Genomic DNA, 19857 nt, shown 5'->3' on the forward strand with positions numbered 1-19857 from the left:
GGAAAACCCAACTCGAGCGAAAGGGCTGGGAAGGGCTGGGGGGTGTTTCTGAAAAGCGCCGCTGCCAGGGCCACCCCCACACCGAGAGCAACCGCAGGCCGAGGGGGAGCACGGGGCGGTTTGGGGACCCTTGTCCCAACCCCTGGGCACCCCACGCTGCCGGGAATCCCGGCTCCACGGATGATCCAGAGATGGATGCTGGATGCTGCTGCCGGGATGCCAGCAACATCCCTGGGTGCTGGAGCGGGGCGGGGGGTCAAGGCGGGGGGGGGAATAGGCGGGGGCTGTGCAGGTCACACATAGCACGAGCGTGGCGGGTCTCAGCTCCAGCCGCGTGCTGGTGAGCTGCTGCTGCTGGAGACGCTTATCTCGAGCCATCGCAGGCAGCAGGGAAGGTGTGAAATTTTGGAGAGGAAGATGCTCAGGTGATGAGCAGCAGCGGTGGGTGCTGTGAGCTCGGGGTGCAGGCCAGGGTGATGGTGGTGCCCGCTGCCTTTTTGAAGTGTTGTCAGGGAGGAAGTGGTGACATCTCGCTGCGGTCCCCGAGCACTCGCTGTCTCAGCTTCTCCATCCCCAGCACCCAGCACCCCCCTTCCTCCTCCCTCCTGCCCTGCTGGTGGGCTGTTAACCATCACCTGGGTGCTTGTAATGCACACAAAGCCCTGCAAAGCTGCTCCCTAGCACCCCTGGGCACCCAATCCTCCCCCCAGCACCCTGCCATCCCCTCCTTGAGCACCCAGCACCCCCCACCCAGCACCCTGCCATCCCCTCCTTGGGCACCCAGCACCACCCCAGCACCCTGCTATCCACTCCTTGGGCACCCAATCCTCCCCCCAGCACCCCCCATCCCCTCCTTGGGCACCCATTACACCCCCCCCGCATGCTGCCACCCCCTCCTTGGGCACTCCTCAGCATCCTGACATCTACCCCTTGGGCACCCACCACTCCCTTGGGCACCCTGTCACCCCCCTCCAGCACCCTGCCATCCCCTCCAGGTTCTGCAGCCCCCCCCGGCTGCCCCCCGGGGCACTGGGATGTTCTGGGGTCCCAGGATACATGTCCCTGTCCCAGCCCTGCCTCCCCCCCCCCCGACCCCAGCACTATTTTAATCTCTCTCAATCTCTTTTTACTTTTCCTTTCCCTCCCCATCCTCACTGTCACCTCCACATTTCCCCCTCCCTGGGGAGAGGGAGACAGTGGGGACCCCCCCTACAGCCCCCCAGGAGGATTCCAGGTGCCGGGGGGGCTCCCTCCAGCCCCATGTGCAGTGGCTGAGCCCCACACAGGAACATTTTCTCCCAAAGCAAATCAGTACAAAAAGAGGTTTCTGCCCCAAAATCCTTCCCCTGCCGCTTCCCACCCGGTTGTGTTTTGCAGGTGGTTTCTCAAGCCACCATGTTCCCCACAAATGGTGCTGGGGGGAGGGGGGGGTGGGGGCAGAGGCTCTGCTGAAACCCGGCAGAGAAGGAGAGATCAGCTTTTTCTGGGCTTCCCCAGTGGGGTGGCTTTTTGGGATGTACTGGAGTGGGTGTGGGACTCGTCCCCTCCCCACTGTCACAGCAGCAGGGCAGCCCCCGTGGGTCAGGGACCCCACAGGAGCAGGGGGCTGCTGTCACAGCTGGGAGCGCTCACCGAGCGCTTTTCTTCAAAGTGGTGACTGTGACAGCCACCAGTAGGTTTCAGGGTTAACACTCTGTTTAAGGGGAGCCATTCACAGGCTGTCAGCCAGCCCCAGCTGAGGCTGCGGCTGCTCTTGGCACTTTTGGGCTCCCCGTGCAGCCAGGGCTGGTGACACCGGCTGGCGGGTGGCCAAGGTCCCACCATCCCCATGGTGGGTGGCGATGCCACCTCTGTCACCCCCAACCAGGGCAGGAGAACCTGACTGAGCGCGGCTTGGAGCCTGGTTGTGTCCCCATCCCGCACAGCCCCCAGTGCCCCCAGCACCCCCAGCATGGGGGGGGACACGGTGACCTCCCTCTACTTTCCTGGAGATTTTCTGCTGCGGGGGGACCCTGTCGTTGTGTCACCGGCGGTGGCTCCCGGTGCTGGGCCGTGCCCTGGCGAGGAGGCCGAGTCCCCAGCCACAGGGCCGTGTCTATTAGAGCCAACCCGGTCCCACCTCCTCCTCTTCCTCCCCACGCAGAGGCTTCACCTCACCTCTCCAAATTTAGCAAAGGCCCCCGAACCCGCAGGTTTCCTGTTCACGCTCCCGGTAACGCGGCAGCGGCCGGGGCTCAGCGGCGGCCGTGGCACCGGAGGGGAGCAGGTAGGAGCCACCACGCTGCCGCGTCCCGCAGGGATGTCCCCACGCGTGGGCATCCCTCCCGGTGCTCCCCTTTCCCGCAGACCCACCGCTCTGGCTGGGGGGGGCCATTGTTGCTGTTTGTCATTTTATGGGGCGCAGCATCATCTGGGGGTTGGGGGGGGGGACACACAGTCCCCAGGACACCGGGATGTGGCCCCGTCCCCCTGCTCCCCAGCCTTGTCCTGCTGCGAGGGCTCAAGCCTGTTGGGTTTGGGGGTGCAGGATGGGGTGAGGAGGTGGCGGAGCCCCCCCAGTCCCCTTTGAGTAGTGGCTGGTGTCCCCCCAAAACTGGCCGTGGGGGAGGATGAGCTCATCCCGTGGGACACACAGGTCTGGTCACTGCTCAGGGGCACCAGGGGACATCTGACGAGCAGCCCTCTGGGAGGGTGAGTACTGACCCCGCTGCCGTGGTGCCCTGTCACCCCACAACCTTCCCCTCACCTCTAGCACCTGTGGGGACACCCCGACCCCCCCCACCGCAGCCCTGGGCTCCGCAGGGAGCGGCTCAGCTCTCCCTGGATGCGACTGCAGAGGGGAAACTGAGGCACGACTGCAGTGGGGCGGTGGCAGGATGGTGACAACCCAAGAGTCTGCTCTGCAGGCTGGGGGGCCCTTGGCCACCCCCCCCCCCCCCATTTCCAAAACCACCCCCAAGCCACAGACTTGGGTTTTGCACCCAAAATCCCCCATGGCAAGAGCTGGCGTCTGTGGGATTCGCCCCCATAACTCTGCTCCAGGTCCCAGCTGGTGTCGCCCCCCCCTCCCCCCCGCAGGTCTCGTGTCACCCCCCCTCTCTGCTCGGGCTCTCCTGCACTCCTTCCTCCCCCTGCTCTTCCTCCCTGCCCTCCTCTGCTTCTTCCCTGCCATGGGACTGGTTTCTTGCCCGTTGTCCCCGGGGGCTGGCGTCAACCTGCCGGGTCCCCCTCAAAGGGCTCCTGGCCAGGGCTGAGGCTTGGCAGACCCCCCCCCCCCCCAACAGCAGACCCTCCCCTGCCTCCCCTCACAGCTGCCTGCACCCCCGGCCCCACAAATCTGGCAGTGGATGCTCCTGCCTGTTCCGCAGTCACAGCTTTGCTCCTGCCTGTGTTGGGGTCCCCCCAAACAGTCCTTTGTCCTCAAGCTCCCTGGCTCCCCGCCCCCCCCGGCTCCCTGCTGACCCCCTCCATCTGCTGCTCTGCCCGCAGCCCCCGATGCCACCAGGACCACCAGCTGTGGGACCCCCGTGGGGCTGGACATGGCCCCTTCGCCAGCGCGGCCACTCTGCACCGAGGGTGTCCCCATGGAGGAGGAGGAGGAGGAGGAGGAGGAGATGAGAGCCGAGGCCGAAGAGCTGCAGGGAGCCGCAGAGGGCTGGAGAAAGGAGCCCTCTGGCCGAGCGGAGCTGGCGGGGGCCCGGCTGCCCCCCCCGCTGCCCAGGGAGCTGAGGGTCTGCCTGGGCAGCCTGTGCCCCCTCCTCCTGCCCTGGCCGTGCCTCTGCCTCTGCGGCACCCACTGCCCCCCGCTCCTGCTCACCCCATGGCCCGCGCTGCCCCTCACCCACCTGGGTGATGTGGGGGGCCCAGTGTCACCTTCGCAGGGCTGTGGTTGGGCCCCCCTCCAGCTGCCACCCTGCCCGTGGCCATGCGGAACCCTCCTGCCCCCTGGGCTGGGCTCTCCGGGGCTGCCAAAGCCACCGGTGGGATTTTGGCCTCTCCCCCAAGGGTCCTTCCCCTTCGCCGGCTGTGGGGCTGCGGGGTGCCTGTCACCATGGGGGGGGACACCCCGCTCTGCCCCACAGCCAGAGGTGCCCAGCTGCGGAGTGGCCAAGCCACCTGCCAACACCGGGCCAGACCGGCGGGGGAAGGACGTTGGCAGGAGCAAGTACAAGTGCAACATCTGTGCCAAGAGCTTTGGGCAACTTTCCAACCTCAAGGTACCCCAGGGTGCCCTGGCGCCTGCTCTCCCCCCCCAGCCCAGCATCCCCCCTCCTGCATCCCTAAGGCCAGCCCATGCTGGGGACAGGGGACAGCAGTGGCTTGTCCCAGCTGTGCTGGCAGGTCGTGGGCCTCTCCCCGTGCCTCAGTTTCCCCCCATCAAAGTGCCCATTGGCGTGAAGTGCTCTGAGATGGGCCACGGATCCACCCCCCTGTGCTCCAGCCGTGCTCCGGGGGCTGCGGGATGCTCTCAGGAGTGGTGGTGGGGGCCCAGGTGCCCCCCAGTAACCCCATGCTCCCCCCGGCAGGTCCACCTGCGGGTGCACAGCGGCGAGCGGCCCTTCCAGTGCCCCGTCTGCAAGAAGCGCTTCACGCAGCTGGCGCACCTGCAGAAGCACCAGCTGGTGCACACTGGTGAGAAACCCCACCAGTGCCTGGTAAGTACCCGCTGGGTGCCGGGAAGGTGTGGGGGGATGTCCCGAACCGGGGTGCAGCACCCACTCCGAGCCTCCCCCATATCCTCTCGCCCCCACAGAAGTGCCACAAGCGTTTCAGCAGCAGCAGCAACCTGAAGACCCACCTGCGGCTGCACTCGGGGGAGAAACCTTTCCAGTGCCACCAGTGCCACGGCCGCTTTGCCCAGCGCATCCACCTCCAGCTCCACCGGTGCCTGCACCCGCGATGGCGCCCACCCCCCAGCCCCTCGGTCCCCCACGGCCACCTCGTCCCAGCCGGTGGGTGCTCCAGCCTGGGTGCTGGGTGGCTGGTGCAGAAGGAGGAGGAGGAGGAGGAGGAAGGAGGGAGCCAGCCTGGCTGGGATATGGTGCTGCTCCAAAGCTTCGTGCAGGGGGAGGTGGGGAAGGGGCTGCCCGGGTGGGCAGGGGTGGGTGTGGGGACCTGCCACAGTGTCCCCAGGCAGCAGCAATGTCCCCCGGAGGGGCCTGTCTGAGCTGGGATGGCTGTGGGGGCTGTGCGGGTGGGGGCTGCCCCCCCAGCCCCGGACCCTCAGGGCCAGGAGGAGCCACCACTGCAACATCCACTGCAACCCCCCAGCTCTATCAGCGCTGTCCCAGCCTCGGGGACAAGGATGGAGGAGGGTCCCCCCAAAGCACCAAGCACTCCCCTGTCCCTAAAGCCCTCTGGGAGAGTGTCCCCCCCAACAGCCCCACATCCCAGGCCATGCCCGTGTCCCCACCCTGCAGCATTGCCTCCCGGGGGCTGCGCCTGGGGTACAACAAACCCCCTTTTCCACGGATAAAGCTTTAATTTCTCAGCCCCCTCACCCATTGCAGGTGCACCCCAAGCTCCCAGCGCGTCACCGCCGCGGCACTCGCGGGGACACAGCTCTACCCATCGCCGCTTTCCTCGGCTCGGTGCCACCACCCAACCCTCCCTGGGGCTCTGCCTGGGGGTGCCAAACCAGGGTGGGCATCTCCAACTCTGACCCCTCTGGGTGCTGCTCCCCACATCCTGCCGGCACCCCGAGCATCCCGCTGACACCCCAAGGACATGACAGCCCCAGGTGTCCTCACCTGCGGCCGAGGTTGGGGTGGGGGGTGGCATCCCTCTGTGATTTTATTCAATAAATAAATTTCTGCCTCTGCAGCCCTTGGCAGGGCCCAGCCCCAGCACGGTGCAGCCTCCCAAGGAGGGGCGAGAGGGTCCCCGGGGTCCCCAGGCCACCACCGCGGGTGTCCCTTGGAAAGGGAATGGGACACGGGATGGAGCCACTTCCTCCGGTGCCAGTGGCCGCACAGCTCAGCTGACTGGCCACTGGTGACCGGCCACCACGGCCCCTTGGCCAGTGGTCTGGAGCCACCTGGAGACCCCCCGCCATGACTCTGGGGGTCAACAGGCTGATCCCCCCAACAACAACCAGCATGGGGGGGCTTCAGACTCTTCTCCAGGCAGGGACGGGGACACGGCCCCTCCCGGGGGGTTCCACAACCGCGTCCCACTGGCTCTGGCAGGGACAGGGCAGAGTCCGGCCGACCCGCTCCAGCCCCCGCCACCACCCGGCGCTTCTCCGGGACGGCAAAGCCGGTTTGGCAGCGGGGGGAGGACGGCTGAGCCACCAGCGCCCCGACACCGGCCAGACCCTGGACCTGCTGCCTGAGGTGCAGAGGGAGCGGGGCTCTGCCTCCGTTGCCCCAGCAGGTGAGTGGTGGCACCCAGAGCTGGGTGGCCCCAAGCGCCCCAAGCAGAGCCAAATTGCAGCCACTTGCACTGGGCCGGCGGTGGCTGAGGAGGCTCCTGGGCTGGGCCGGCAGCTGGGAGTGGTGGCCCTGGGGCGAGGCTGGCACCATGGCGGGGCACCCGCGGGTGCTGGGGAGGAGCAGGAGGGCAGGGTGAGGATACAGGGCGGGTGCTGTCGCTCCAAGCTCTGCCAGAAGGGGCCCTGCACCCCGGGGTCAGGTCTCCCGCAGTGGCCCAGGGCTACTGTGACCCTCGCTCCATCTCCAAGCCCCTCCAAGACCTGGGAGACCTCCCAGCATTAGGACTCTCCTGGGGATGTGCTGGGGGCTCCGCTTGGGACCCCCATGTAGCCAATTAATCCGGGTGTAATCACAGCCCTGGGGACCCCCAGCCCCTCACTGCGGTGTGTGGGGACCTTGCCAGCCCCACAGCGGCTGGCTGGAGGTGTAGTGACTGGTCACCGCGATCCCCTCTGAGGTTACCATCACCCTCACCGAGATGGGTGGCAGGGAGGGGGCAACCGGGCAGGGGTCTGGGGGGCCCAGAGATCCCCCAGACTGGCCAGGCTCCCTCCTGGCGCTGCTGAGTCGGAGGAAATGGAGGAGTTGGGTGCCGGGGAACCAGCCTGACCGGCTCCCCGGCTGTCAGCACCTGAGGAATGCCAAACCTCCGCTGCGCCAGGGCTGGGTGCTCAGGGCTGGGTGCTCGGCGAGGGCTGGGTGCTCGGCGGGTGACTCTGCCGGTCCGCCCAGCCGTGGCGTGCAGGGAGCAGCACCCCCAGTCCCGCTCGGCACGGCACAGCACGGCACCCCACTCGCCACCCGGCCAGCACGGTGCGACCCTTGGCCACCAGGTACATGGGGGTGTCGGGTGGGGGGCCCCCAGGCACAGGGCTTGCGTGGGTGCTGGCAGGGAGGGAGGATTTGTGGTGCTGGGAGCTGGAGGACACCGGTGCTCCCGTCCTGGCTGCCACCCCACAGGGGTTGCCCAGTGCTTGGATCTTGTGTCCCAGCTTGGCGGGTGCTGGGATGGGTCCCTGTTCCCCCAGAATCGTCACTGGCCAGGGATGGGGGGACAGGGTTGGGAGGTGGGGGCTCAGCCCATCTCTGCCCCTCTCACCTTCAGTCCCCAAGTTTGGGGGGGGCGCTGGGGTCGTAGCCCTGTTTCTGCCACCAAAGTGCGTCCCCAGAGCCACTGGAGCGAGCTGGGGCTCCTCCACCTCTGGTGGCCTCATGATGTGGGTTGGGGGGACAGCGGGGCTGCCCCATCACCCCTGTCCCCCTCCTCTCCCCCACCTCCAGGGCACGCAGCTGCCTATGGCACGGCTCGGCGGGGGGGGGAGGCAGGGGCAGCGATGGGAGACGGCAGTTCCCGTGCCCTCCTTATGAACCCCAGCAGCGCAGCAGCCACCCAAACCAAATCCCTGATTTTCCTGAAGGCGGCAGGTCCGCTCGCATCCCGCGGCGATGGGGCTCAACCCGACGTGGCTGGAGGCTCAGCTTAATCCGTGGTCACTGGCTCAAAGGCAGCCGCAGCCACTGCCCGTGGCCCCTCTGTTTTTTCTGAATATTAAACACACCTTGTGCCTTTTACTGGGGTGCTGGGAGATCTGGGCTGGGTGCTGGGAGACCCTTTGGGATGATGGGAGGCAGCAAACGAGCTGGGTGGGTTGGCTTGGCTTGGCCAGGGGTATTAATTAGCTGTGCCGGGGGGATTAATTAACCATGCTGGGTGTCCCGGTGTGGCAATTCCCCAGCGCAGGCAGGGATGGCCACAGGAGCTGCAGGGCCTTATCCTTGTGTCCTCGTGCCCTTGTGTCCTCACGTCCTTCTGTCCTTGACTCACCATTGCGGTAGGAAATATTTTAGAAAAAATGAGGTGCTGGGGCAGAGCAGGGCTCCGGGGTGAGCTTCCTTCCCAGGGCAGGTGGGGCACCGGGCGGCCCAGGGTGGCACCAGGTGCTGGATCCAGCTGCAGGGATGGGATGGGAAAGACAAACCTGGAGATCTTTGGAAATTCAGCTCCAGGCAGGAGGCAGCCGTGATGCTGAGTCAGCAGCTCCCGCCTCCCCCCAGCACCCCAGTGCTGCACGGAGCCGGCGTCCCTCTCCCGGTGCCACCCCGGGGCCACGGGCACGGCGGGGCCGGGCACTGCCAGCGAGTGCTTGAGAAACCGGTGCTGAAGCAAGTCCAGGGTGCAACCAGGCAGCTCCAGCTCCAGCTCCGGTGGGACAATATTGCAGGGCAGAGAGGGGCCACGAACCCGCACAAACCACCCTGCCCTGCCACCATCATGTTTGGCAGGAGCTTCCCTGGCACGAGGGTCCCCGTGTGCCACCGCGGGGCACTGGGGGTCCCTCCAGCCCCATCCTGCTCTTGGCCCTTTGCTCTGACACCCGGTTTGTTCCCAGCACATTTAAGCAGCTTTTCCTCCGCGCTGCTGAGTGCACCCATCACTCTTCCACCTATAGGTGCTGTGACCCCGGGCACCCAGTTGTGACCCCAGGCACCCAGCTGTGACCCTGGGCACCCAGCTGTGACCCCAGGCACCCAGCTGTGACCCCAGGCATGCAGCTGTGACACTGGGCACCCAGTTGTGACCCCGGGCACCCAGCTGTGACCCTGGGTACCCAGCTGTGGCTTTGCCAATGCAGCTGTGGCTTTGCCCATGCAGATGTGCGGCCCCGCCCAGGCTGGTCCCAGCCTCGAGCGGCGCTGGCTGTCCCAGACGAGGTCTCATCGCCTCCTGGAAAATGACACCAACTCTTCCTATCTGTACCGGAAAGACCTGCCGGGCCGGGGAGAGCGAGACATGGAGGGTGCGTGGCGGGCTGGCAGAAGGGGCAGGCAGCTGCCTGCACCCAGTGCTTCTCTGCCTGCCCTCGGCCTCCCCAATCCCCCGTAAAGCCCAACCTGCAGCTGTCAGAGGGAGCCCAGCCCCAGTGGGTGCAGGATGAGGCCCTCTCCTGGAGGTGTCCCCCAGGGAAATCAGCCCTGGGGGCTGTGCAGGGAGGTGTCCCCATCCCCGACTGGGAAACCCCCAAGCTCAGCCTGTCCTTGGGCTGAGCCCAAAGCCCCGTCTCTTCCGCTGTCCCCATAGCCGGGCGGTGACACTGAACAACCCCTTAATTGGGAGATGCCAAGATGCCGGCACACTTCTGGCTCCCTCCCGGCACCTGCTGCGTCAGCTGCTTCCCAAACCCAAACCCAGCAATAAAACCCTTCTGGGGCAGGGCCACAGTCACGGCACAGCGACGCCTCCACCGGCATCCCTGCCAGCCACGGTGGCGTGGGGGTGCCCCTGTCCCCTGCCCGGCACCCTGAGGACCACAGCGATGCCCACCCTGCAGCACCCAGCATGAGGGCGCGGGCGCTGAGGGCTGGGTACCGGTTTGGATTGGGGTGCAAGCACTGGGTGATTAGTGCAGCTCGTTTTCTGGTGCTGATGGGGCTGCAGGGGTGGATGGAGCCATCCCACCTTGGCCAAGCAGCAACAGGGAAGGGTCAAGGGAAGATGCTGCTCAGGTCCCCACCTCCCCCTGCGAACCCCACAGCTGCCCCAGCCCTGGTCCCGGTCCCAGTCAGGCCCTTTTCCCCCGTGGAGCAGCTTCTCTGTTGCTTTTTGAGCTTGTTTGTTTGCTGCATTTGCTGACTCGGCGCAGCCCTGCTGCCCGCCTGACTCATCCTGCAGCGTGGGGCACGGCACGGCTCAGGGCACGGCATGGCCTGGCCGGATCCTGCACACTCACTGGTGCTGTGCCGGCTGGCCAGGCTCTGCCAGAGCCCCCCCCTTGGAGGAATGAGGGAGCTGCCCCCCATCTCTGCTGGATGCAGAAGCGTTGGCACGGGCAGGCAGAGGGACCCACGGTGCCCCCCCACACCCTGCACGTGCCAGGATAGATGACACAAGCACCCTGAGAATTGCAGAGAGCCCCAAAGCTGCCTCCTGTGCTCACAGGACCCCCCACAAAATGTCCTGCAGGATCAGAGGGAGGTCTAGGGGGTTTTAGGGTCTGGCTCAGGGTCCAGGGCTGGTCCCTGCAGGGTGGTTTCTGCTCAGCTCTCCCAGGGTCTCATTCTCTCCCTGCAGCTCCACCAGCCCCAGCGCAGCAGCCGCGGGGGCCGAGCCCGGCAGAGTGGGGTGTTACGGGGCCGTGGCAGCCCCCCCGCCGGCCCCCCGGCATGGATTCGCCATTTCAGCACTCCAAGGCCAGGGGTTTTGTCTCCAGCGTGGAGCTGAGCATGAAGCAGGGTGCTCCAGGGCCCGAGGGCAGGTCCCGCTTCCAGAAGGTCTCGCTGGTGTCACGGCAGCTGGAGAGCACGGGGAGCACGCGGGGCCGGGAGGGGAGCCCCTCCCGCGTGTCTCTGCTGCTGCAGGCCTGGGAGAGGGAGATCGTGGAGAAGACGGCATCTGGCCCCACCACCCTGACACAGCGGGAACGCTCGTCCTCCATCAACCTCCTCAAGGACTTCACCGCGCACGGCCCCATCTTCTCGCAGGTGTATTCCCCCACGCAGAAGCCCCGGCGGCAGGACGAGAGGGGGAAGGTGGGGGCCAGCAGCGGCGGTGATGGCATCCCCCTGCCGGTGGGTGCCCCCCAGGAGATGCCCGTGCACAGGGAGAGCTACGTGCACGGCACCCTCCTCCCCACCCGACCCACCGAGAGCCCCGCGGGGGGTCCTGGTGAAGGTCCCGGTGCCCCGTGCACAGCTGAGCCTGGCTGCGTCCCTGCCCTGCCCAGGGCCAGGCATGTCACCGTGCTGCGGACAGGCAGGGACGCAGCCAGGCCTGAGCCAGGGCTGGTGGAGCAAAAAGAAGCCCAAAATGGGAGGCACGATACTGTCGGTGCCATGATGGCCCTGCAACAGCGTGAGAGCCGTGGGCAGGACAGCAGCAGCTTGACTGGGGCAGCAGCGGGCAGCGAGAGCTCACCGGGCACCACAGAGGCCGCTGGGCTCCTGGCTCAGGCATCCCCCGGCGAGAAACACTCGCCACAAGCTGAAGCCGCGTCGGTGAACGCAACCCCGAGGGACGGTGACAGGCCCGGGGATCCACAAACCAGTATAACCAGCTTCTTGCTGTGTCCCTCGGCGGACGCCGGTGGCCAGGCTGATCTGGCTGGTGCAGGAGAGGGAAGCGTGGCAGACGGGGACGACACCATTTCAGCCATGCCACCGAGGACAGAGAGCCCCCCCGGAGCTGGCAGCACCCCTGAAAACCCCTTCTCAGAGGCAAGAGATGGTCCAGAGCCTTCATCTGAAGCACCAGCATCTCCAAAGGCTGAGCTTGAGTTGGAGGGGGGCGAGATGATGGAGGAGCCCCAAGGCACGGCCCAAGAGCCTGAGAGCAGCCCAGAGCCCCCCACTGAGCCCCCAGCCCCTGACCCCCCAGCCGAGAGCCCCCCAGACACGACCGAGGAGGACCCCGAGCTGCTGGTGGACATGGAGATCTTCGTGGACACGCTACGCAACATGGAGCCCTCGGAGATGCGGAAGGTGCCCAAGGCCCCGCGCCAGCCCCGGCCATCGTCGCTGGGCCGCTGCACTGCTCTGCCCCCCATCCAGGAGGACCGCGTGGCCCCCCGGGCCCCCATCTCCCTGCCCGAGGCCCTGCGCGAGCTGCTGGCGCGAGGCCCGGTGGGGCGGCGGGAGGAGACCTCCGAGGAGGAGGCGGAGATTGAGAACCCCTACCTGACCCCTGAGGAGCGGGCGTCAGCGAGGACCCTCCATGGGGTGGCCGGGGACAGCGTGGCTGATGTTGGCCGGGCGGAGGGGAACTCGCTCCTGGGGACACTGAGGCAGGCGGGAGCAGAGGAAAAGGCCAAACCGGTGGCCGGGGGCTCGGCCAAGCGGAGCGTTCCCTTCCGAGGGAACGTCCTCAAGGGCATGGCGCTGCTCTCCCACTTCTTGGAGCACCGGGCGGTTGCAGCCGATGAGGGGAAGCCCTACTCGCGCCTGGACAACAGCGTGCTCTACAGCCGCTTTGTCTCCCCCAGCGCCCCCCTGATCGAGCTGCCTGGTAGGGACAGCAGAGGGACGGGCTCGCCCACCCCCGGGGACAATGGGCAAGGTCCTGGGGACCACCCTGGCCCTGAGATGGCCGTGCTGGAAGCCCTGAGTCCTGGCTGTGTCCCTCTTGTCACTGAAGACCCAGAGAGTACCATGAGCCTGTGCCCTGCTGATGTCCTGGTGAGTGAATCCCACAACACGGCACCTGGGGAGATGCTTGGCCCTCCTGGGCATGCGGGGAGGTGGTGGGGTCTGAGCCCTGGAACGTCTTTCCCAGGATGTGGCTTGTGCTTCCTATCAGAGGGTGAAAGTCCCTGGTGTGACGGGAGGGTACTGGGATGGGTGGTGGGAGGGTACTGGGATGGGTGACGGGAGGGTACCAGGGCAGGTGATGGGGTGTATTGGTGTGGCTGATGGAAGGGTACCAGTGTGGGTGATGGGAGGGTACTGGGATGGGTGACAGGAGGGCACCAGGGTGGGTGACAGAAGGGCACCAGGTCAAGTGATGGGAGGGTGCCACCACAGAGGGTGGGAGGGTCCCAGGGCGGGTGACAGGAGGGTCCCGGGGCAGGCGGGGCGGCCAATCCCCAGCAGTTCAGGAATGCTCGAGGTGTGGCTGCTCGGGGCGGTGGGAGGGTTTGGCAGACACAAGACGCGAGGCTGCAGCTGCGGCTTCCTTGGGCTGCGAGGAGATGGCTGGTGCAGGTGACGTCCCTCTGCGCTCCTCACGCGCCCGTCCCCTCGGGTGTTCACAGCAGGAGGACAAGGAGGGCTTCGAGAAAATCAACACGAGACCTGGCAAGGTACAGGGAGCGGAGTGGGGCCAGGGCATGGTGGGGTGTGGTGTGGTGTGGCAGCACCTCCAGACAGGATCTGTCACCCCCTCCCAGATCGTCCTCTTCTCCGAGGCCGGCTTCGCAGGTCAGAAACGGGAGATCTGGGGTGATGTCCCCGACGCCACGTCCTGGGAGCTCTCGCACACCATCTCCATCCGGGTCATCCGAGGCGGGTAGGGGACGGCAGCAGGGCGAGGACACATGGCGAGGACGCTCAGGGAGGGCTTGGCCAGGGCTTGTGCGCTCCCTGTGCCGGGGCTGGTGGCCAGATCCCAGCCTGGGGTTCAGGAGTGACCATCCCGCCACTGCTAATTACTGCGGCTACGATCCAGCATCGTGGCGGTGGCAGGATGTCCCCACCCACCACGGTCTGCCCTGAGGCTCTCGACGGCTGCGGGTAAAAGTAGGATTTTCCCCCTCCCTTCCTCCTTTTCTCCCACCCTGCTCCCAGGTGGGTGATGTACGAGAAGCCGCGGTTTCACGGGCGCAAGTGTGTGCTGGCCGAGGGGGACGTGGAGATCGACAACCCCTGGACGGCGTACGGGCAGAACGGGCAGCCCCGCGGCAGCCACCCCTTCCGCATCGGCTCCTTCAAGAGGGTGGTGCGGGTGAGCGCATGGACCCCTCCAAGCTTCCCGCTCTCCCCTACGTCTCCCAGCACCCTCCAAGGAGGGGGTGCTGGACCCCTGTGACGCTGCTCTGCCCCGTGCCAGGATTACCGCACCCCCGAGATCAGCCTGTTTGCGGAGGAGAACGGCGAAGGCGAGCGGCTGAAGTTCACTGACTCGGCCGAGGACACCCGCACGCGGGGCCAGGCGCTCACCGCCGCCTCCATCATCGTCCACTCGGGCCTGTGAGTGGGACCGTGGGGCTGGGTGGGTGCTGGGTGGGCTCCAGCACAGGCTGGAGTGGGGTGTGATGCTTTCATCCTCTTCCTCAGGTGGCTGGTTTACTCCAAGCCTTTCTTCGATGATGACCCCTACGTTTTGGAGCCGGGCGGGTACCCCAATTTAAAGGCTTGGGGAGCAAAGGACCCATCCATCTGCTCCATGCACCCCATCAGGCTGGTGAGTGCCGGTTGCGCGGTCACTGGGGTGCCGGGGCTGTACCCAGCCCTGGGTATGACAGGCCAGAGCATCTCCTGGCCCCTCCCAGTTCCCAGCACTGCGAGCTCAGTGTGGAAATGTGCCGAGCGTGGCTCTGGAAAGTGCTCCTGTGGGTTAGTGGTGAAGGAAACTGTTTAGTGTGAGGAGGAGAAGGCTGAGGGGAGACCTCATCACTCTCTACAGCTCCCTGAAAGGACGTTGTGGAGAGGTTGGTGCTGGTCTCTTCTCCCAGGGGATTAGTGACAGAACAAGAGGGAACGGCTTTAAACTGCAACAGGGGAGGTTCAGACTGGACATGAGGAACAAATTTTCCCAGAAAGAGTGGTCAGAGAGTGGAATAGGCTGCCCAGGGAGGGGGTGGAGTCACCATCCCTGGGTGTGTTTAAGGGTCGTTTGGGTGAGCTGCTGGGGGATGTGGTGTAGGGGAGAACCTTGTAGAGTCGGGCTGATGGTTGGACTCGATGATCCCAAGGGGCTTTTCCAACCTGAATGATTCTGTGATTCTGTGTGATTCTGTGAAAGCAATAAAACAAAGTCTAGAAGAGTTTGTTCTTGAATGAATATGACCCAAGAACCAGCTCGGGCTTTAAAGGGGGGAATCAGATGTCCCCACGCTGTCCCCTCCCACCATCGCAGTCTCACTGGGGCTCCTTCTCCTTCCAGGGTTGCCCCGTCGTGGAGAGACCTGGCGAGCCGCAGGTGAGCACTGGGTGAGCCCCTGGGGAGGTTGTGGGGCCGGGACAGCCGTGGGACCACGCTCACCCTGCCGTGTCCCCAGGTGCTGATCTACGAGGCCGCAGGTTTCCAGGGCCGCAGCTTCACCATCAGCCGAGACATCTACGACCTGAAGCGCCTGCCTGGGCCGGCACTGCCCACCGTGGGCTCCCTGCACGTCCTGGGTGGCTGGTGAGTGGCATGGGGCAGGCAGGGCCAGCATCCCGGCTGGAGCAGGCTGGGAAGGCGATGGTCGCTCCCGGGAAAGGGCTGGGTGGAGCTGCCCAGGGCTGTGGGATGGCTGGAGGCAGCTTGGGGGACAGGGTGGCACTGGAGTGGCGTGGATGGCATCCCCATGTCCTGGCACATGAAAATCCTCCAGAGAACTCACTGCCCATGTCTGCTTGTGTTACAGCTGGGTTGGCTACGAGAAGGAGGGCTTCCGTGGCCACCAGTACCTGCTGGAGGAAGGGGAGTATCAGGACTGGAGGCAGTGGGGCGGCTACAACAAGGAGCTGGTGTCCTTACGGCTGATACGGACGGTGAGGGCAGGGGTGGCGGCATCCCTTGGGGATGGACCCAGTGTGGGCAGGGAGAGTCAGCCCCCCCCGGTCCCATCCTCATCCCCCAAAAAGGAGCCCTCCCTGCCTGCGTCAGGCAGCTGGACATGGCCTGAGATTCCCCGAACTCATCACACACAGATGTGTAGGTGCCCAGAGCTGCTCCCACCCTCCCTGGGGTCCCTAAGGCCTGGCAGGACCCCGGCTGTCTGTGTGGAGAGCACCTGGCCCGCAGTTCTTCCCCCTGACAGACCGAGGGGCTCGGGGGGGGGTCCTTCTCCCCGCAGGACTTCTCCGACCCGGCGCTGGTCCTCTTTGAGGCCATGGACTTCGAGGAGGGCCCGAGCGTGGAGCTGAGCGAGGCACTCCCCGACACGCAGCTGGCCGGCTACGGCACCATCACCCAGTCCATCCACGTGCTGAGCGGCGTGTGAGTACGGCAACGGGGGAGAGGGGGGCCAGGGGGGACGGATGGGGGCTGCTGAGCCAGCACCCACATTTTCCTGGCAGGTGGGTGGCCTATGAGGGCACCAACTTTTCGGGTGAGCAGTACATCCTGGAGAAGGGGGTGTACCGCAACTGTGAAGACTGGGGTGCCGCGGATTGCCACATCGCCTCGGCGCAGCCCATCCTGCAGGTGAGAGCACCGGACACCCCCCCGCTTCGCCGCGGGACCCGCCGGTGCCACCACGCACGGGGCTGGTGGAGGCCGGGCCAGGGCAAGACACCAACCAGCCCCACTCTGTCTGCTTCCAGGTTGGGGAACACAACCTCCATTTCGTCTCCAAGGTCAGGGGCGACGGATGGGGAGGGGGATGTTCCCCCCTGGGGGACACGGCCCCTTGCTGGGTGGTAGCGATGCTTTCCCCCCCCACACTGAGCCTCTCCGCTCTCCCCTCCCCAGATCCTGCTCTTCTCAGAGCCCGACTTCTTGGGGGACCACGTTGCCTTCGAGGAGGACCAGGACACCCTGCCCGCCGCCTTCATCCCACGTTCCTGCAGAGTCCGTGGGGGCAGGTAGGGTGTCCCAGGGCCTCGCTGCCTCCGGCTGGGGACGGGAACAGGGACATCACCCTGGCCAGCAGCCCTGCAGACCCCCATGGGGGTTCCCCCAGGAGGTTGGGCAGGATGTGGGGTGCTCTGGGGGACCACAGGAGGGATGGATGCCCACCAGAATGGCCACATCAGCCTGGGCACGCTCCTCCCCGGCAGCTGGATCCTGTTCGACGGACAGGCCTTCGCGGGGGAGCAGCACGTGCTGTCCGAGGGCGAGTACCCCACACTCAGTGCCATGGGCTGCCTCTCCTCCTCCACCACCATCCGCTCCTTGAAGAAGGTCCCATTGGTGAGTACCAGCCCTTCCTTCCCCTCCCACCGGGGCAGAAACCCCCCAGGAAACTTTTTTGCCTCCTGCGGGTACCCCCGGCTCTCCAGCCTTGGAGCCCTTCTGCACCCATGGGTGCTCACCCCTCCTGCTTGTCCCCCCCTCACGCCTCATCTCTTGCCCCATCCCAGTTTTTCTCAGAACCCTCCATCTTCCTGCACGGGCTGGAGTGTTTTGAGGGGAAGGAGATCGAGCTGAACAACGAAGTGCGGAGTCTCCAGGCAGAGGGTTTCAACAACCACGTGCTGTCGGTGCGCGTCAAAGGCGGGATGTAAGTGAGCCCCAGCCCCGCTGTCCCCTGCCCCGGCCGGTGGGTGACATCTGCCCGTCCCATCCCATCCTGTCCCGTCCCGTCCCCGCAGCTGGGTGCTGTGCGAACACGGTGACTTCCGAGGGCGTCAGTGGCTGCTGGATTGCACTGAAATCACCAACTGGCTGACATACAGTGGGCTGCAGCACGTGGGATCCCTCTACCCCATCCGCCAGGTGAGCGCGGCCCTGCGGGAGGGGGACGGGGTGCTGGCACCTGGTGGGGTGAACCCCAAAACCCCGAGGCAGGTGGATGACATGGAGCTAAAGAGCTGCCGGTCCCGATAGCTGGGAGGAGGATGCGGTGGCGGCTCAGGGTGAGCTGGGGGGGGACAGCGGGGCACGGCCTGGAGAGCAGCACACGCCGCTGACAGCTCTGGCCCATGAAAGGTGCCACCAGCCCAGCACTGACACCCCCAGATCCCTGTCCCCAGCCCTGGGAGTGGCCGCCTTGGTGGCGAAACGCTCCCTGTGGGCAAGTGTCTTGCAAAACATCCCGGCGGGGAGAGCCGTGCCCGGCTACGAGACAGGCCAGGGCCACAGCCATCGCCCTGGGGAGAGGCAGGGGACAGGGAGGATCCCCCGGGCAGCAGCCCCAGGGGACCAGGGCCCTCCCTTCCCAAAGCCACAAGCCAGGTGAGGTCCTTCCTCGGCCAGCCGTGGCGTGTGGGGCCAGAGGTGCTGGCAGCAGGGTTTTCCGGTGCAAAAAATGTTTCTCTCTTCCCAGAGACGGATTTATTTCCGCATCAGGAGCAGGGAGCTGGAGCTCTACCTCTTGGTCCCTGACGACGTGGAGGACATGAAAGCGGGGAGGGTGGTGGTCTCCAGCCTGAGCGAGCAGAGCAGCTCCGTCTGGTACTATGTGGATGGGCTGATCAAAAACCAGGTCAGAGCTCACGTGTGACAGCCAGAGGGGACCAGGGAGCCCCTGGCAGGACTCCCCGCCCCACAGTGATCTTTTAGGGTTTCTAACAGCCTTTTCCAGCATCTGACCTCAGCCTTGTCCCCAAAAATCAGTTGATTCTCTCCTTCCCAGGCCTCCCCTGGACGCGTGAAGGCATCTCTGCCTTCCCTGAGGAGTTTTTATCACCCTAATCATCCCCACCTTTCACTGAGGGGTTTTCCTGCTCATCCCACATCCCATCCCAGAACCAGCTGCATTTACAGGGAAACACCTCTGAGCTCCAAGCCTTTGCATCGGGCAGAGGTGATGGAGAGGAGCAGGCTGACCTGGCCACCACCACTCCTTGCAGGTGGCCCCCAACATGAGCCTGCAGGTCATCGGGCCAGCTGGGAAGGGCGCGAAGGCCGTGCTGTGGTCCGAGACTCGGATGCCACGTCAGACCTGGAGTGTCGATTCTCAGGGACGGATCCACAGCCAGATGTTCGAGGACATGATCCTGGATATAAAGGGTGAGGTCTCGGCACTGGCACAGGGGTGCCTGCTTTCCCAGGGACCCCCAAAAATAGGGTGTTTGGCTGTGAGATGGGGCACCCACCCCTTCACTGCCATCAGAAGGGTGGTCTGCCCCCCTGAAACCCTCCCCTCGCTCCTCAGGCGGCCGATCCTACGACCGGGACCACGTCATCGTTTGGGACATGGCTGAGGAAAGACCCACGCAACTCTGGGACATAGAGGTGCTATGAGGGGGCGGCGTGTGGCCCCTCGTGCCCAGAAGTGCCACGGGCAGGACGGGGACACCCTGCCAGCATCCCCGCACTGGGGCAGGAAGTGTTCTACCCCACGCACGCCGCACCCCAAACACCCCTCTGGCCCGGCTGCTGGTGTGAAGGATGCCCACCATCCCCTCCATCATGAGGGGGAACCACCCATCTCCCTCCTGGGGACCCCTGTACGTGGGTCATGAAGGACCCCACGGACACGACCGGCATGGGACCCTCGGGAGAGCGGCAGAGCCCTGGCTTCCCCCTCTGAACTGTATTTATGTACGTGTGTAAGATACGGCCCCCTCACCCGGGCCAGCTCTGCCTGGGTGGTCACTGTCTTTGTCCTTGTCCTTGCACTGGCCACAGCCTGGCAGCCCCCACGCTGGGGAGCTGCCCCCCACCCCAGCACCTTGCTCCCCTCCAAGTGCTGCACCACAGGGCCCGATCCTGCTCCCACCATGGGAGCCCGGTGCCCTCTAGTGTCCACAGGCCACGAGCAGCAGCAGGACCTGAGGTTTCAGGAAGGGAGGCGCAGGCCGAGCTGTGTCCCGGAGAGCACGGCGGGGGGGCTGCTGGACCCCACCAGCCCCAGCTCAGGGCGGGGTTCCAGTTGCATCACCCCAGGGTGAGCTCTGATTCAGCAGCAGCTCATGTCCACGTGGCAGAGCTGCATCGTGGCTGAGGTCACGCATGCCCGAGGTCCCCAGGACAGAGATCTCCTCCACCAGGGTGAGGGCAGGAGCTCCCCGGGGTCATGATTCAGAGCCAGAAGGGACACGGGGTGAGAAATCCACACACATGGAGACATCAAGCGCTTCTGTCCTCACTGCTGGGGAGAGGAGACAGCTGCCGGCAAGG

At 65.7% G+C, this 19857-nt stretch overlaps 2 protein-coding genes across 2 annotated transcripts; both read left to right on the plus strand.

The window, feature by feature from the left end:
• The first annotated feature begins 1951 nt into the window (after positions 1 to 1951).
• ZNF683 (zinc finger protein 683) lies at positions 1952 to 5846 on the plus strand. The gene is made up of 7 exons (XM_074894366.1): positions 1952 to 2266; positions 2653 to 2691; positions 2803 to 2860; positions 3490 to 4217; positions 4527 to 4655; positions 4754 to 4952; positions 5511 to 5846. The coding sequence occupies exons 1-7, from the start codon at positions 1952 to 1954 to the stop codon at positions 5660 to 5662; spliced, it is 1620 nt and encodes a 539-aa protein (XP_074750467.1). The 3' UTR covers positions 5663 to 5846.
• Positions 5847 to 10595: 4749 nt separating this feature from the next.
• CRYBG2 (crystallin beta-gamma domain containing 2) lies at positions 10596 to 18978 on the plus strand. Its single transcript, XM_074894464.1, has 19 exons — positions 10596 to 12602; positions 13178 to 13225; positions 13313 to 13431; positions 13710 to 13866; positions 13972 to 14111; positions 14199 to 14325; positions 15028 to 15063; positions 15143 to 15270; positions 15494 to 15620; positions 15926 to 16068; positions 16149 to 16275; positions 16395 to 16427; positions 16543 to 16655; positions 16851 to 16983; positions 17154 to 17293; positions 17385 to 17508; positions 18059 to 18217; positions 18585 to 18744; positions 18890 to 18978. Exons 1-19 carry the CDS (start codon positions 10596 to 10598, stop codon positions 18976 to 18978), a joined length of 4110 nt encoding a protein of 1369 aa, XP_074750565.1.
• Positions 18979 to 19857: the final 879 nt, after the last annotated feature.

The sequence above is a fragment of the Strix uralensis genome, chromosome 25, assembly GCF_047716275.1.
Source record: "Strix uralensis isolate ZFMK-TIS-50842 chromosome 25, bStrUra1, whole genome shotgun sequence".
In the NCBI taxonomy this organism is placed as follows: Eukaryota; Metazoa; Chordata; class Aves; order Strigiformes; family Strigidae; genus Strix; species Strix uralensis.